The 18,839-nt window shown below is 42.1% G+C and overlaps 1 protein-coding gene across 5 annotated transcripts in view; it reads right to left on the bottom strand.

Annotated features, from left to right (window-relative positions):
- Window positions 1-18,839, bottom strand: part of BBX (BBX high mobility group box domain containing) — an 86,581-nt gene that overhangs the window by 21,450 nt on the left and 46,292 nt on the right. For 3 of the 5 annotated variants that reach the window (XM_073664593.1, XM_073664591.1, XM_073664594.1), the window contains 3 exons: window positions 12,349-12,478; window positions 2,313-2,461; window positions 850-942 (listed from right to left, as the gene is read on the bottom strand). In XM_073664593.1, the coding sequence (XP_073520694.1) occupies window positions 850-942; window positions 2,313-2,461; window positions 12,349-12,478 (372 nt within the window). The remainder of the gene's footprint in view (window positions 1-849; window positions 943-2,312; window positions 2,462-12,348; window positions 12,479-18,839) is intronic. The other 2 variants (XM_073664595.1, XM_073664592.1) reach the window with 1 other exon arrangement.

Below are 18,839 nucleotides of genomic sequence, written 5' to 3'. Positions count from 1 at the left end.
GCCAATTTTGCACTCCAAAAGTCAATTAGTGCTCCTTCCCTTCCGAGACCTGCCGGGCGCCCAAACAGTAGTTTTACACCACATATTGGGTATCGGCGTACTCAAGAGAAATTGCACAACAAATTGTATGGTCATTTTCACCTGTTACCCTTGTGAAAATGCTAAATTTGGGGCTAAAGCAACATTTTTGTGGGAAAAAGTAACAATTTTAATTTTTTTCCTTCCAAATTGCTTTAAATTCCTGTGAAACACCTGAAGGGTTAATAAACTTCTTGAATGTGGTTTTGAGGACTTTGAGGGGTGCATTTTTAAAATGATGTCACTTTTGGGTATTTTTTGTCACATAGGCCCTCAAAGCCACTTGAAATGGGATGTGGTCCCTAAAAAATGGGTTTTGTAAATTTTGTTGGAAAAACGAGACATTGCTGATAAAGTTTTAACCCTTCTAACTTCCGAACAACAAAAAAAATATGTTTAACAAAAATGATGCTGATGTAAAGTGGAAATGTGGGAAATGTTATTTATTAACTGTTTTGTTTGATATAACTCTCTGGTTTAAGGGCATAAGAATTAAAAGTTTGAAAATTGCTACATTTTCAAAATTTTCGCTAAAATTCCGATATTTTCGCAAACGCAAAAAATATCGACCAGAATTTATCACTAACCTGAAGTGCTACAATGTGTCGCGAAAAAAAATAAATCACTGGCATATGTTGAAGCATTCCAGAGTTATTGCCACATAAAGTGACACTGCTCAGAATTGTAAAATTTGGTCTGGTCATGAAGGGGAAAACAGGCTCGGGGTGAGGGGTTAATGTAACCATACAGCTATGACAGTAAAATGCTTACCTTTATCTGACGTGCTTGGTTTCTCCTTTTTTTGCTTGTATTTGCTTACGATTTTATGAAACAGATTCTTCTTCTGGGACTGTAAAGCAGCTGCTATAAAATACAACACAAGATCCCAGTGGGGTTATCACATCTCATCCAATACTGCAATATGCTGGAAAGAAATATTTACTCATCTATATTTTTTTTAGATATTAGTTCTTCTTTTCAAGGTAATCTGACCGCTGATTCATGCTGCCTGGATAAGATGCTGACTCAGTTATTACAGCCATGCAGGCTTTATTCTGAAAAACGGCGCCATTTCAGAGAAAACATACTTTTAAAAGTATGCGGTATGTATTGTCTTGTGCCCAGCCCCATATATTATAATGGGGATGAGTGTGTGTGTATGTGTCTCCGGCACGTGTGAAAACGGACGCCAAAAGTACTAGAGAGATGTGCATGTTAAGGGGGCCTAAGGGTATGTGCACAAGTTGACCATTTCTGCATCTCTTGGTAGGAAAACGCAGCCTCATAAACTTTGCATTTTTGCCGCGTTTTTTTTCAGTGCATTATATAGGTCAAAAACGCAGAGAATTGACATACTGCACATTATTTTATGAACCAAATCTGCAAGTCAAAAAAACTCAACGTGTGTATGACTCTTCAGGTTTCTCATTCACTTTGCTGGCATCAGGTTTTGGCACAAATCTGCGCAGAAAAAAACGTGACAAATCTGCACCGTGTGCACTGGCCATAAGTGTATGTGCACACAACAACTTCACGACAAAGCCACCGGCTGTGTCTTTCCTGCAGCGTCATCGCAGGCATCTTTCATTCTATTATTTAAGCTGTAGCTAGTGAAGAATGAACATGCTACTTGTAACCCCTTCATGGTTTCCAAACCCAGAAGAGGTTCAACAAAGTAACAAATACCTCAACATATACGCAGCAATGTCGTTTCTACATTGCTCTGCATTATGATTTTTTTGTGGCGGTGATTTTTCAGGTGGAATCCGCCTGAAAAAGATGTCGTGTGTACATACCCTAGCACTGCCCAGGTCTCTCCAGAGTTTCCACTCTTCCTCTTATGGGTTGGCTGGTGTGTGACCACTGCAGCCAGTCAGTGACTACAGTGTTGCTACACTGGTGTGGCCACTGATTGGCTGCAGTGGTTACATGCCGACCCTGCCAATGATGTGGAGAAGTGATGAGACATTGGTAGATACATGTTCTTTTTTTATCTTTACACTGTTCAAAGTCAGTTTGTAAAGTAAAAATTAATTGGGCAACCCCTATAAATAGCTCTCCATATTTTAATAGCTCGGTCTGGTTGCATGGGAGAAAAAAAAGTGTACAAATCTATACATTAGTGGCTATGGTTCTCCAAAGGGAAAAGCACATATCACAGCCACATGCCGAGCAGGACATTGATGGTGGCCACCAGGACATTTCATTGATAACATGATATAAACCACTGGTACCTTTGTTTACTTTCAGTTCCTCCGCTTGCTCATTTTTGGGCTTTTTCTTCTTCCTCTGCAATGAAACGTTTTTGCGGTCAAACGTAACTGGACTATACTGAGGAAGACTATTGAATTTCTTCTCAAATTCTTCTTCCAGCTTTGCCAAACTATAAAACACAGCAGAGTTAGTCCTTTAAATATAGGAATGTAGGAAATGCAATTATAGCTATGGATTACAATTATAGCTATGGATTATACATCCTTAACATCACAATTATTTCTATTGCCCAGGAAAAATACAATTGTTTTTCATTCCTAGCTTATTCTAGATGGATGGCGGCTTATTCCTTAACGGGAAGCTGTCACATTAAAAAAAAGCTATTAACCTGCAGATGTGGGGTTAATCTGCAAGGTAATAACATTTTGAACCTGCCCGGCGCCTGCACTTAGACCCCTACTGCCGTGAGAAAATGAACTTTATTCCTCCTGGTAGCGTTCCGGTTTCAGTCATGGTGGCGGAGCCGGTTAAGTCACCGCTGCGTGTATAGTGAGCGGCGGCGCTAGCCGCACCCCCCTATTGACTGGCAGCCAGCCCTAACACTGAGCTGCTGTCAATCAGTGCTGGGGGGCGCTGTTACGGCCGCCACTCTATACACAGAGTGCTGGGGTCGTCTATGTAACTAAAGCCGGAATGCTACCAGGAGGAATAAAGTGCATTTCCTCCTGGCAGCAGCGGTCTAAGTGCAGGTGCCGGGCAGGTTCAGAATGCTTTTAACCTGCAGATTAACCCCACATCTGCAGTTTAATAGTGTTTTTTCACGTGACAGGTTCATTTTAAAGGGGTTTCTGAGTTACATATTTAGGAATACACTTGGAGGATATTTCCTGTGCAGGAATGGGTCATGTCTTTCCAATGGAATGCAATTTATATTCTCAAAAGTCGTGGGTCCTCAAGTGGATTTGAACCAATGGGGTTATTCTGCATGTGACTACCCACAGAGGCTCCAGTGCAGAATAGACATCAATAAGTGACATGTCAGTGACAAATTTTTATTACCTTTGAGCTATTTTTTGTCTGGTGATATCACTGTGGTATATACCAGTACATTTCACTAAAATTCACTTTGGTTTGCCAATGCTGAAGTTCAACCCCTTCCCACCGAGGCCTGTTTTCACCTTCCTGACTAGGCCAAATATTTCAAATCTGACGTGTTCCTTTATGTGGTAATAACTCTGGAAACACCTCTACATTTCCCAGTGATTCTGAGGATGTGTTTTTTTGTGATATATGCTAATTTATGTTACTGGTAAATTCAGCTTGATATTATGTGCATTTATTTCTGAAAATATCTAAAATGTGACAAAAATCTAGAAAAATTTGCAATATTCAAACTGAAATTTGATACCCTTAAAATAGATAGTAATACCATACAAAACAGTTAATAATAACATTTACCATATGTCAGCATAGTTCTTGAAACATCTTTTTTTTCTTAGCATTAAGAAGGGCTAAACTTGAACATTTTAAAAACTTGTGTTCATAGGGACCACCTTTTGAAATGACTTAGAGGGGCTCAGATGACCCACAAACAAGACCCATGAAAAAAAATGTATTAAGGTATTCAAAAATGCATTTAGAAAATATGTTAACCCTTCATGTGCTCCACAGGAAAGTGGAAAATATGTAAAATGCTGCTTTAACTCAAAATTTTTCATTTATGGAAAGGTGCCAGGAAAAAATGGATGATGCAATTTGCATGTGCAATTTGTTATGAGTACGCCGATATCCCATATGTGATCAGAAACTACTGTTTAGGCGCATGGCAAAGCTTGGAAACGAGCACTATTTGAATTTTGGAGCCCAATTTTGCCTGGAATAGATTGTGGATAACATCGCATTTGTAGCCTCTAAGACGCCAAAACAGCAGAACCCCCCAAAAGTGACCCCATTTTGGAAACTACCCTCAAGGAATTCCTCTAGGGTTGCAGAGAGCATTTTGAACCCACAGGTAATTCACTGACTTTTATAACAGTAGGACGTGAAAATGAATGATTACATTTTTTTCCACTAAAATATTGCTTTCTCCCCAAAGTTTTAATTTTCACAAGGGGTAATAAGAGAAAATAGACCCCATATGTTCTAACACAATTTTTCTCATATGTGGTCAGAAACTACTAATTTTGCAAACAACATGGCTCGGAAAAGGAATTAAATTTTGGTTGGAATTGATTATGGGTGCCATAAAGAATTGAGATGCCTAAACGGCGGTAACACCTTACCTATGACCCCCCATTTTGGATACTACATTACACCCCTAAATTAATTTGTCTAAAGCTGTAGTAATATTTTTAAACATATAGGTGGTTCACAAAATTTTATAATGATTTATTTCCATTAAAATGTTATTTAGCCTGCAAAGTATTCATTTTCATAGGGGCTAAGAGGAGAAAATGGACCCCTAATATGTAATGCAATTTCAGCTGAGTGCGTCTATACCAATGTGGTCAGAATCTACAGTTCGGGCACACTAAAAAGCTCTGAAGGAAAGGCGTGGTGCAGATTTTGTTGGAACAGTTTGCGAATGCCATGTCACTTTGGTGGAGCCCATTGAGGTGCCAAAACAGGAAACTGACACAATTTTACAAACTACACCCCCCAATGAATTCATATAGAGGTGGTGAAAACTATGTTGATAGCACAGGTGTCTCAAAGAATATTATAACTTTGGGCAATGAAGATAAAATAAACTTTTAACACTAAATGGTTGTTTTAGCCCCAGATTTTTCACTTTTACCAAGGACAGCAGGTAAAAATGGCACCAAGTTAGTTGAGCAATTCCTCCCGAAGGCCCCAATTCCCCATATGCGGCTGTACAGTACTGTTTGGCCACACAGCAGGACCTGGGAGAGAAGATTCGCTACTTGACTTTTGAAGCACAGATTTTGCTGGAATAGTTTACAGATTCCATTTGCAGAGCCCTTAAGGTACCAGAAAAGCAGAATATCCTCACAAGTGACCCCATTTTGGAAATTACACCCCTCTGGCAATTCATCTACCGGTGTAGTGATGATTTTGACTCCATATGTGTTTTCTAGAAATAAGCACACATTTGGTGTTGCAGAGTGAATATTGCAAATATGCTATTGTAGTGCCCAACACACTGAGCCCAGTTTATGCTTCTGGTGAAACGAACCCAGCAAATTCTTAAGTGGGCTCTCCTCACAAGAGTAGTGCCATGTGGACGCTAATTGTGGTTTAGTCACACTGTGGGGGTTTAGGAGGGATGGGGGCATTTGGGATCATAGATTTTGCTGAATTATTTTAGGTGCGGAAACCATGTCGCTTTTCCAGTGCCTTTGTGCTACCAGCAACATGGAGACTCCCTATTTCTGTTGACAGATGATGGAACTGATTGGGGACGTGTTATTAGAGGGGTACATAATATGGACAGCATTAAATCTTTGGTTACAATTATCATTTACATCAGCGCTTAATTTCGAAATGCTCCGACAGAACCGTTCACTATAGTGAGGCAGATGGAGACACTTTGGACTCCATCTTACCTCTGAGACCGTCTTTTTTTTAGAGGTGCACAAAAGCATGAAAGACTGTGCTTTTCTGCATGCCTAAAAAGATGGAACACCCGGGGAAAGAGACCAGATGGAGTTTAAAGTTACTCCAGAAGTCTCATTATAGGGAATGTTCTGTCAGGGGTTTTTTGTCTGAATTACGTTATTCGGAGATTTACACCGAAATCCCAGTGTAAGTGCTCAGCTTAGAGCACAGGATAAATGTGCGCCAAGCCATACTGCGATTTTTGGGAGACAGAATGAACAAACCAACAGCAGGTCAAGAATTGCTTTTAGGTTTTTTTTCACGCTGTTCCTCGTGCGGTATAAGTGATTCAATGATTTTATTCTTTGGGTCAGTAAGATTACAGCGATACCAAATTTATAAAGGTTTTTTTTATGTTTTACTACTTTTACACACTAAAAACGATTTTTTGAAAAAAGAAAAAATTTTGCATAGCGATATTTTGAAGGCTATAACTTTTCTATTCTTCTGCAGATAGAGCTGTACAAGCACTTGCTTGTTGCGGCCCAATTTGAAGTTTTTATTTGTGTCATGTTGGGGTATTTAACATTTTTTGATAGCTTTTATTCATAGGGAGAATCACCACAAAATAGCAATTCACAAATTGTATTTTTACATCATTCAGTCTGGTAAAAGTGATAAGACAGGTTTCTTCTTCGGGTCAGTACGATTACAGCAGTGCTAGATTTCTATTGTTTTTATTACCTCTGCACACTAAGAACAATTTTATAAAAAAAAAAAAACGTATTCATTTTTCTGACTACAGAGCTTCACACAAATCACTAATTTAATTAAACTGTACTAATCCCAACTGCCATTCTCAGGTAAGAACACCAAGACATTTTGGTTTAAACTTGAGAAAAATCACAAAAATAAATGGGTTTCACATACTGCTGTACATTTTTTTCCACTAAAAACGTAACAAAAACTGATGGCAACTTTTTTGTTGCGTTTTTGCACTTAGTCATTGCTTTCTATGGGTGAAAAAACGCTGCAAAAACACTGAAAGAATTGATGTGCTGCAGTTTTAAAAAAAGCAGCACTTTTCTAATTCAGTCAAGAAAAATAATCAGTGTGTGTGCATGAGATTTCTGAAATCTCTCAGCCTTTGCTGGCACTGTAAACAGCAGCTTTGATTTGCGCAAAAAAACGCAGCAAAAACGTGTAAACATAGCCTAAAAGTCGTTCTGTTCTGTTAGTGCAGCACTAACACGTATAATGCATTGCAATGCATTATACCAACGATCAGAGTAATAAAAGTTCCATAGAGGGACAGAGTAAACAAGTAAAAAAAAATAAAATAAAAGTAAAAAAAAATTGTAAAAATATCTTGTAAAACAGTTTTTAACCCATTCACCCCAGGCCATTTTCCGTTTTTGCTCCCCTTCTTCCCAGAGCCATAACTTTTTTATTTTTCAGTCAATATAGCCATGTGAGGGCTTATTTTTTGCAGGACAAGTTGTAATTTTGAACAACACCATAGGTTTTACCATATTGTGTACTGGAGAACGGGAAAAAAAATTCCAAGTGTGCTGAAATTGCAAAAAAAGTGCAATTTCACAGTTGTTTTTTTTTTTTTTTTTTACCATGTTCACGAATTGCTAAAACTGAAAGGCATTATGATTCTCCAGGTCATTACGAGTTTGTAGATACCAAACATGTATAGGTTCTCTTTTATTTAAGTGGTGAAAAAAAATCCACATTTTGATAAAAAAAAAAAAATGGTGTAATTTTCCGAAACCCTTAGCATCTCCAATTTTCGAGATCTGGGACTGGGTGAGGGCTTATTTTTTGCACGCCGAGCTGACATTTTTATTGATACCATTTTGGGGTGGATACAATGTTTTGATCGCCCGTTATAGCATTTTTTTGCAATGTTGCGGCGATCAAAAAACCCCGTAATTCTGGTGTTTCAATTTTTTTCTCGTTACGCCGTTTACCGATCGGATTAATTATTTTTTATAATGATAGATCGGGCGATTCTGAACGCGGTGATACAAAATGTGTGTATATTTGTTTTTATTTTTTAATTTTGAATAGGGCGAAAGATCGCCTGGGTGTAGCAGAAATGCTCACTTGCTATGAACTTCGACCGCTGGGTGGAATTCATAGCATCCTGGCAATGACAACAGCAGGGGTCTCCCGCAGACCCCGGGTTGTCATGCCAACCCAACAGCGACCCGCGGTCTTGTGACACGGGCGCCGATGGGCGGGACTAGTGACTTCCTTCCACCATGGCCATGTTAAATGCTGCTGTCAGAGATTGACAGCGGCATTTAACATGTCGATATAATGTGGTATCATTGTAATCGTACTGACCTGAAGAATAAAGTTTCTTTATCAATTTTACCACACGGTGAACGGTAAAGGAATTCTGTGAATCACCTGAAGGTTAAAAATGCTCAGTACAACCCTAGATGAATTCATCAAGAGGTTGTTTCCAAAATGGGGTCACATGTGGGGGGCTTCTGCTGTTTTGGCATGTCAGGGGCTCTTCAATTGTGACATGGCATCCACTATCCATTCCAGCCAAAATGGAGCTCCAGAATCCAATTAGAGATCCTTCCCTTCCAAGCCCTGCTGTGCACCCAAACAGTAGTTTTCCACTACATATGGGGTATCGGCTTACTCAGGAGAAATTGCACAACAAATTGTAGTGTCCATTTCTCCTGTTACCCTTGTGAAAATGAAAAATTTGGGGAAAAACCAACATTTTTATGGGAAAATTTTTTCATTTTTACGGCTTAACATTACAAAATTCTGTGAAGCAGCTGTGGTTTTCACCACACCCTTACATAAGTTTCTTGAGGGGTCTAATTTCCAAAATGGGGTCACTTGTGAGGAGTTTCCACTGTTTAGGCACATCAGTCGCTCTCCAAACGCTACATGGCATCCACTATCTATACCAACCAATTTTGCGCTCCAAAAGTCAAATGGCGCTCCTTCCCTTTCAAGCCCTGCCGTGCGCCCACATATGGGGTATCGGCGTACTCAAAAGAAATTGCACAACAAATTGTAAGGTCTATTTTCTCCTGTTACCTTTCTGAAAATGCAAAATTTGGGGCTAAATCAACATTTTGTGGGAAAAAGGAAAATTTTAATTTTTTCCTTTCACATTGCTCTAACTTCTGTGAAGCACCTGAATGTGGTTTTGGGCACTTTTAGGGGTGCAGTTTTTAAAATGGTGTAACTTTGGGGTATTTTCTGTCAAATAGGCCCCTGAAAGTCACTTCAAATGTGATGTGGTCCCTAAAAATATTGGTTTTGTAAATTTTGTAGAAAAATGAGAAATTGCTGATAAACTTTTAACCCTAAAAAAACAAATTATGTTTCAAAAATGATGCTGATGTAAAGTGGACATATGGGAATGTTATTTATTAACTACTTTGTGTGGCATAACTATCTGGTTTAAGGACATAAACATTAAGGCTGTGTGCCCACGATGCGTTTTTCAAGCGTTTTTGCTGCGGAATTTTCCACAGCGTAAACGCTTGGGAAACGCATGGTAAGCCTCCTGCCATGGTCCCCTATGCAATTCCACACTTTCAATGCCCATGCTGCGGATTTTTCCGCAGCGTTTATGCAGCGCTCAAAAATCCGCAGCATGCCAATTAATTTTGCGGAAGTGCTGCGTTTTCTCCGCCATTGACTTGTATTAGAACGCGCCAATTCCGCAAGACTGCATCTGTACTTGCGTAATTGGAGCGTTCTAATGTGCGGATGGTACCCGGGTGTGGAGAAGAGAAGACTCTCCTCCACACCCAGGTACCATATAACCTGTAAAAAAAAGAATAAAATAAAAAATAAAGATTATATTCACTTTCCGCCGGCCCCCGGTCTCCTTCCCTGTGCTTGCCAGCAGACTGAAGGACCTGCGCTGACGTCACAGTCATGTGACGGCAGGTCTATCAGTGCAGTGTCCCGCGATCAGCTGGCAGCCAGGAAGGAGCGCAGCAACACACGCCGGGCCATCGGAAGGTAAGTATCAAGGTTTATTTTTAACCATTCTAAAGGTCACACTATATAAATCCATGCTGTTTGCATGCATTTATATAGTGTGACCTAGTTGTCAAGCACTTTCCAAGTGATGCTAAAATCGCTTGGAAAGCGCTTGTCAACCCGCATGCGGAAACGCATGTGAATCCGCATGTATTACGCAGGAAAAACGCATGTACAATCTGCATGCGTTTTTTCTGCCAGGGAGATGCAGAAATGCTGCAGAAATTTTCTGCTTCATTTCTGCATCGTGGGCACATAGCCTAAAAGTTTGAAAATTGCAAAATTATCAAAATTTTTGCCAAAATTCCGATATTTTCACAAATAAATGCAAAAAATATCTACCTAAATTTTACGCCTAACAAAGTACAATGTGTCACGAAAAAACATTCTCAGAATCAGTGGGATATGTTGAAACGTTCCAGAGTTATTACCTCATAAATTGACAGTGGTCAGAATTGTAGAATTTAGCCTGGTCATGAAGGTGGAAACAGGCTGGGGGGGGTGTGTGTGTGAAGGAGTTAAATAGTGTTTTATAGCTCAGGGCATTCCAGATGGTGCGATACTAAATATGTGTACTTGTTTTCTTATTTTTGTTTTTACATTAAAAAAAATACATTTTTATTGCTGTATGAGTTGAATTCTGTGCAGATGTCCAGTCCAGATCTATTTTTCATACAGTGGGTTATGTCTTCAAACCAGCAAGATGCCCATGGCACCCTTGCAGAGAAATGGGTATAAAGACTTGGCTTCCCAGATCTATGATGGTGTGAGCTTGGAGTTGATATGTACTGTTGCCTGGGATATTGTTCTGCAGTTAGTCACATATAATGCCTAAAACAGTTCTCAGCTTGACCACAACCTCAGGACCCATGGTATGGAAAGCAGAACACTAAGGCCTCATTCAGACGTACGTATTACTCTGATCATACTTTGATCAGAGTGTGGTCAGAGTTTCATCAATTTTTCTGGCACATGGAGAAAAAAAAAAGTTTCTCCACCTTCTCCTTCATGACAGATGTCATCAGAGTGCAGTCTGATTTTTTCTTGGGCCCCTAGACTTAAATTGACAATTTTGATCTGACCTTCGATCTTTGATCAAAATCGGACAGGTCTACATTTTTTTAAATGGACCACTCGGTCAGACGAAAAAGATCGGACATGTGAATGGCCCCATAGACTGTAATACTTCAAAAAGAAATCCTCCAGAGATGAAGAAGCAAGTATGAATAAAACTTCACATTTAATGTAAATCTTTAAAACACTTAGTAATGGTAGAAGCAGATCCACTTAGAGCCTTAGTTGACGAAATGTGCAGGCTTACCAGTCTATAAGTGGATCTGCTTCTACCACTACTAAGTGTTTTGAAGATTTACAATAAATGTGAAGTTTTATTCATACTTACTTCTTTATGGTTGGGGGATTCCATTTTGAAGTTTGCTATGTTACAACCCTGACTATGGCGGTTCTGTGTTAGGACTTCCTCGAGTGTAAATAGGTGTGCTGGCTATTGGTGAGCTGACTCTCCTTCGCCCGCTTTCCCTTCTATTGCCATAGGCTATCATAGGTATGAGTGCTATCTGTAAAAAATACGGATAGAACTTGTACGAGAAAAACTGACGTCTGAATGAGGCCTAGCAGTGAGACACAGACTGCACTGTCATGGATGAGAATTTTCTCTGCCTAAAAGCCTCAATTTACGTAAAAGTTTGCGGAGCTTGAACGTTGAATATGGGAAAGTGGAAAAAAAAAAAATCTGGATATCTGAACAAGTACATTAACAAAAGGGAATTATAGCCTTTAAGGCTGCCTTTCTCATTTTTATGGCATATTCACAAATGGGAAAGTAAGACTAGGTTTTAGTCTTTATATGGTGAACAAAAAATTACAGCCAAATATATTAATGTCTTATCATGCTAATTTTTACATGTGTAAGTCTCTGTTCACATCTGCGTGAATAATTTATGTACAATATGAGCGTATATAATGTGTATATAAGCGAGTCTTCATACATATGTGTTTAAAGATTTTTTTTAACAACATTCTTGCTGTTTGTTTATTATTATTTATTTTATTCTCTTATATAGAACCATTAATTTTACAGCGCTTAACAGACATCATCATCACTGTCCCCATTGGGGCTCATAATCTACATTCCCTATCAGTATGTCTTTGGAGTGTGGGAGGAAACCAGAAAACCCGGAGGAAACCCACACAAACATGGGGAGAACATACAAACTCCTTGCAGATATTGTTAGGTAATATTTTTCTAAAATCCCAGGCAGTCCCTTTAAAAGGACGGTTTACTTATGGAAAAAAGATGGTTGTTGTGGGACAAAAAGGACTTTGTTAGGGTTGTTAGTAAATGTATTCCTACCAGTCAATATGAGATTGCTCAGATAAGCTTCGGTGCTAAGTACATGAAACAGAGGCATCAGATTATACACAAACTATGAAACATACCCAACATTTCCTTCATCCTTTGTTTTGGTCTTCTTCAGTTTCTTGCTTCCATTTTGACTAAAGATCCATGTGTCATCATTCCAACTGCCCTCATGGTCAGAAGAGCCACCTTTCCCTAGGTTTCTTTTCCCTACAATATATTTAACAGGCCACAGTTAGAACAGAAATTATTCAGAACATTATTAATATCAGAAGAAAAGAGAGCCTCCGAGGTGCCATACACTCCGCAGGGAAGTCCCTGCACTAGCCAGAACAGTGTGAAGAGACCTGTAGGGATTGGTCATCTTCATAACTGGTATGTGCAGTTCAAGCGGTTGTGTTCTAGATTATTTCTATAAAATAAATGCTCTTTTAGCTTTGTAAAATTATCAAATTAGAAAAAATGTTTATTAACTTGACTGCAAAACAATAGTCTAACTCTAGTCACCACCTGCCTATTTTTAGACAGTGCGGCTTGGGTTATTTAGCTCCCCACATGTTTTGCATGTGGCTGTTGTAAGGAAGAGAAACAATTTCCACTACAGCAATACCGTACTGATTATCTTTTTCCTTATAAAGCCTTGTTTCTTGTACTTTATAATTCCAATCTACAAGAAACAGGCAAAAGGAAAAAAATAGGTAATTGTGAGACGAGTAAGAATTCATAACTTTTGGACAACTGGCCCTATTAAAATTATATATATGTGTTATCTACACACACATTCAGTATATATAAATATACAGTGGAGGAAATAAGTATTTGATCCCTTGCTGTTTTTGTAAGTTTGCCCACTGACAAAGACATGAACAGTCTATAATTTTAAGGGTATGTTAATTTTAGCATTGAGAGACAGAATATCACCCCCAAAAAATCAAGAAAATCACACTGTATAAATTAGATACATTTATTTGCATTTTGCAGTGAGAAATGAGTATTTGATCCCCTACAAACCATTATGAGTTCTGGCTCCTACAGACCAGTTAGACACTACTAATCAACTTGTTACCTGCATTAAAGACAGCTGTCTTACATAGTCACCTGTATAAAAGACTGCTGTCCACAGACTCAATTAATCAGTAACTCTAACCTCTACAACATGGGCAAGACCACTGAGCTTTCTAAGGATGTCAGGGACAAGATCATAGACCTGCACAAAGCTGGAATGGGCTACAAAACCATAAGTAAGACGCTGGGTGAGAAGGAGACAACTGTTGGTGCAATAGTAAGAAAATGGAAGAAATACAAAATGACTGTCAATTGACATCGATCTGGGGCACCATGAGGAAGGTGAGAGATCAGCCTAAAACTACACAGGGGAACTTGTTAATGATCTCAAGGCAGCTGGGACCACAGTCCCCAAGAAAACCATTGGTAACACATTACACCTTGTAACATACCTGGCGGCGTCCTTGCATAGTGGTCCATCTCCCACTGTGCAAGAGCGCGCACTTGATCTCCAGTCCAGTCTGCTAGCCTGGCTTCCCTCCATGCTGTCTGCTTGCCTCTGTTTCTGCAGCTTAAGGGCGGCGCCCGATCACTTCCTGTTTCTTGTACCTGCTGCAGACACACCCTTGATGCGTCCTCAGCCTATTGCTGTCTGTCACCTGGTATTTAACCCAGCTCCTCCCAAGAAACCCGGCCTGAGCATTGTGTTTCATCAGTGTGCTCTTTCACTCTGAATGTGCCAGGTCCCTTTCTGTATTTGCTTGCCTGCCTTTCCTGGAGGCTGTATTTCCAGGCCTGTCTGAACTCGCTCCTAGCCTGTTCCCTTCCGCCCTCTAGGGGCTGCATACCTAGACCCGCTCCTGTATCTCGTCTGTCCTGTCTGAACACGCTCCTAGCCTGTTCCTTCCACCTTCTAGGGGCTGCATACCTAGACCCGCTCCTGTATCTTGCTACTGTGTCTGTTCTTGTCTGAATACTCTTCTAGCCTGTTTCCTGTTGTTCTCTATGTCCGTACCTTTCCTTTTTCTGCAGAGTCTGAACTCGTACCTAACTCCTACTCGTAGTCCCTGTACTCCCGTTTGTGGTCCACTCGCTACTTCACTGCAAGTACCCTGTGGGTATCTGGTTCTGCCTTTCCCTTCCAGTCTGTTCCGTGTGAACAGAGCCCTGTCCCCCCTGCTCTGCCTTGCTCACCGCTCCGGCGGTTCTCGCTCTGCTCCGACCCTTTGCTCGCTGCTCCGGCAGTCTCGCTCTGCTCCGACCCTTTGCTCGCTGCTCCGGCAGTCTCGCTCTGCTCCGACCCTTTGCTCGCTGCTCCGGCAGTCTCGCTCTGCTCCGACCCTTTGCTCGCTGCTCCGGCAGTCTCGCTCTGCTCCGACCCTTTTCTCGCTGCTCCGGCAGTCTCGCTCTGCTCCGACCCTTTGCTCGCTGCTCCGGCAGTCTCGCTCTGCTCCGACCCTTTGCTCGCTGCTCCGGCAGTCTCGTCCTGCTCCTCTCTCGCTCACCGCTCCTGGCGGTCTAGTCTTGTTCTGCTCTTGCTCGCCGCTCTGGGCGGCCTCACTGTTGTTTGTCCACCGCGTCTGCGGTTCTGTTCCTGAGTCCCAGTGTGAACTGGGTCCTATCCACTCTGTGATCCAACCTGTCATACCAGCCAGTACCTCCCTGCCTGCATACCAGTCGTGCTCGCCAGCATCCACCCGTCTGTATTCCAGCCGTGTCTGCCTATACCCACCAGTCGGTGTGCCAGCCTAACCTGCCTGTTCCAGTATTCCCCTGTGTGGGTCAACAGCCGTGTCCGGGGTCTGACCTGGAGTAGCACCTGGTCCCTCTGCCCGGTTCCTCCCTGGTGCACTGGCGTCGCATGCCGTCATGCGACCTTGGTCGGATAGGGCAGATACTTAGTTACGCCCCTCCAGGCACTCCCCGGTTCATGGCACAGTGGAATCACTAAACACGCACACGCCAGTCAGTCCGGGCGTGTGCATTACACGCCTTAAAGGTTTAAAATCCTGCAGTGCCTGCAAGGTCCCCCTGCTCAAGAAGGCACATGTGCAGGCCCATCTGAAGTTTGTCAATGAACACTTGGATGATTCTGTGAGTTATTGGGAGAAGGTGCTGTGGTCAGATGAGACAAAAATTGAGCTCTTTGGCATTAACTCAACTCGCCGTGTTTGGAGGAAGAGAAATGCTGCCTATGACCCAAAGAACACCGTCTCCACGGTCAAGCATGGAGGTGGAAACATTATGTTTTGGTGGTGTTTCTCTGCTAAGGGCACAGGACAACTTCACCGCATCAATGGGTGAATGGATGGAGCCATGTACCGTAAAATCCTGAGTGAGAACCTACTTCTCTCCGCCAGGACATTAAAAATGGGTCGTGGCTGGGTCTTCCAGAAAGACAATGACCCAAAACATACAGCCAAGGCAACAAAGGAATGGCTCAAAAAGAAGCACAGTAAGGTCATGGAGTGGCCTAGCCAATCTCCAGACCTTAATCCCATAGAAAACTTATGGAGGGAGTTGAAGCTCCAAGTTGCCAAGCGACAGTCTCAAAACCTGAATGATTTAGAGATGATCTGCAAAGAGGAGTGGACCAAAATTCCTCCTGACATGTGCGCAACCCTCATCATCAACTACAAAAAAAGTCTGACTGCTGTGCTTCCCAACAAGGGGTTTGCCACCAAGTATTAAGTGTTGTTTGGCAGAGGAATCAAATACTTATTTCTCACTGCAAAATGCAAATAAATGTATCTAATTTATACAATGTGATTTTCTTGATTATTTTTTGGATATTCTATCTCTCAATGTTGAAATTAACCTAACCTTAAAATTATAGACTGTTCATGTCTTTGTCAGTGGGCAAACTTACAAAAACAGCAAGGGATCAAATAATTATTTCCTTCACTGTATGTATATTTTTTCCAACTTATATACTAACTATACTACTAAACCCAAGATAAAAATGACCAAACACCCTGAGGTAAGTAAATACATAAATAGTAATAGTACAAGTAAATAACATAGGGTACTTAGATAACACTTTTGATCAAAAAAGCATAACACTTAGAGAAGTTGATTCTAGAGGTTAGGGACTGCGCCGATTGGGTACACCTTGTTGCGGTGGGATGGCTTTTACGCTTTTTTGATCAAATAATGTTAAGTAAGTACCTTATGTTATTTAATTGTACTATTACTTTTTATTTACTTACCACAGGGCATTTTCTCATTTTGTTTTCATCCTAGGTTTTATCTGTTAAATATCCACAGTGTGAATGTGCACCTACACACTACCAAAACATGTTCTGGCTCATTTCTTTGTACAAACTACAGCAACACCAAACAGGGGCATCGTTCCCCCTTTTTGACTTGGGCATTTTGTCTATATAGCTTTGCAGGGGCAGGTGTCTGAACAGTTGTGTTTGGGTCCCGATGGGTACACCTTGTCGTCGATGGGCGGAGCTAATGACACGCTTCCAGTGCGATCATGTTAAATACCGCTGTCAGAGATTGACAGCGGCATTTAACATGTTAACAGCTGTGGATGAATCGCGATTCCACCCGCAGCTGTTAGGGGCACATGTCAGCTGATGAAATCAGCTGTCATGTGCCTGAAAAAGTGCAGGCTCATTGCCAGAGCCTGCACCAAAAAGAGGGAGACGACCTATGACATACAGGTGCATCTCACTAAATTAGAATATCATCAAAAAGTTAATTTATTTGAGTTCAATACAAAAAGTGAAACTCATATATTATATAGAGTCATTACAAACAGAGTGATCTATTTCAAGTGTTTATTTCTGTTAATGTTGATGATTATGGCTTATAGCCAATGAAAACACAAAAGTCATTATCACAGTAAATCAAAATAATTAACAGAAAACACCTGCAAAGGCTTCCTAAGCGTTTAAAAAGGTCCCTTAGGCTGTTTCAGTAGGCTTCACAATCATGGGGAAGACTGCTGACTTGACAGATGTCCAGAAGGCAGTCATTGACACACTCCACAATTTTCATTTGGAAATCAAGGTCCCAGAGTCTGGAGGAAGAGTGGAGAGGCCACAATCCAAGCTGCTTGAGGTCTAGTGTGACGTTTCCACAATCAGTGATGGCTTGGGGAGCCATGTCATCTGCTGGTGTAGGTCCACTGTGTTTTATCAAGACCAAAGTCAGTGCAGCCGTCTACCAGGAAATTTTACAGCACTTCATGCTTCCCTCTGCTGACAAGCTTTTTGGAGATGGAAATGTCATTCTCCAGCAGGACTTGCCACCTGTCCACACTGCCAAATGTACCAATACCTGGTTTAAAAACAACAGTATCACTGTGCTTGATTAGCCAGCAAACTCGCCTGACCTTAACCCCATAGAGAATCTATAGGGTATTGTCAAGAGGAAGATGAGAGACACCAGACCCAACAATGCAGACGAGCTGAAGGCTGCTATCAAAGCAACCTGGGCTTCCATAACACCTCAGCAGTGCCACTGGCTGATCGCCTCCATGCCACGCCGCATTGATGCAGTAATTGATGCAAAAGGAGCCCCGACCAAGTATTGAGTGCATTTACTGAACAGACATTTCAGTAGGACAACATTTTGGATTTTAAAAACATTTTTCAAGCTGTTGTTACAAAGTATTGTACTGTATTTTTCAGACCATAAGACGCACTTTTTTCCCCCAAAATTTGGAAGGAAAATGGGGGGTGCGTCTTATGGTCCGAACGGTACTTTACCGGTGGTGGTGGAGAAAGGATCGCAGGGTCCTCCGGCGGCGGCAGAGGTGAGATGCGGCTGGAGCCGGGGCCTGTACCTGTGCTGGTGTCGGGTGGTGAAGAAGAGGAGCCGGGGCCTGTGCCGGGTTGTGAGCGGTGTCCGGCGGTGCGGCAGAGCAGCGTGTGCGGCTTCCGGTGGCCGCGGCCATCTTCCCGAGGACGTAATCCACGGGAAAATGGCCGCCGGAGCTGGCGCATGCGCCGACCCGGAGCTCCGGCGGCCATTTTCCTGTAGATCACAGCCTCAGGCTGCCAGAAACCGCACACGCTTCTCTGCCACATCGCCGGAAACCACTCACAGCCCGGCAGAGGCCCCGGCTCCTCTGCCTCACCGCCGGACGCCTCTCACAGCCCAGCATAGGCCCCGGCTCCTCTGCTTCACCGCCGGACGCCGCTCACAGCCCCAGGCTCGTCCACAGGCCCCATGCCAGTACAGTCCACTCCACAGGCCCCAGGCCAGTCCAGTCCATAGGCCCCAGGCCAGTCCATAGGCCCCAGGCCAGGCCAGTCCACAGGCGCCAGGCCAGTCCACAGGCCCCAGGCCAGGCCAGTCCACTTCAGTCCAGACAACAAGCCCCAGGCCAGGCCAGTCCACGGGCCCCAGACCCCAACCAGACACCGGCATCTCACTTCTTCTGATTCCGCCGGGTTCCTGAGGCAGGGAACGGAGGGACCTGCGATCCTGCTTCACCACCCCTCAGGTAAGATATCTAATCAGACTATAAGACGGACCCCATCTTATAAAAATTATTTTTTTTTCCTATTTTCCACCCCAAAATTTGGGGTGCGTCTTATGGTCCGGT

This window comes from Phyllobates terribilis, unplaced genomic scaffold, assembly GCF_046119375.1.
Source record: "Phyllobates terribilis strain yellow unplaced genomic scaffold, ASM4611937v1 Scaffold_2__4_contigs__length_985480577, whole genome shotgun sequence".
Lineage (NCBI taxonomy): Eukaryota > Metazoa > Chordata > Amphibia > Anura > Dendrobatidae > Phyllobates > Phyllobates terribilis.
The sequence above is the reverse complement of the archived record's forward strand: the minus strand, read 5'-3'. Positions and strand labels throughout refer to the sequence as shown.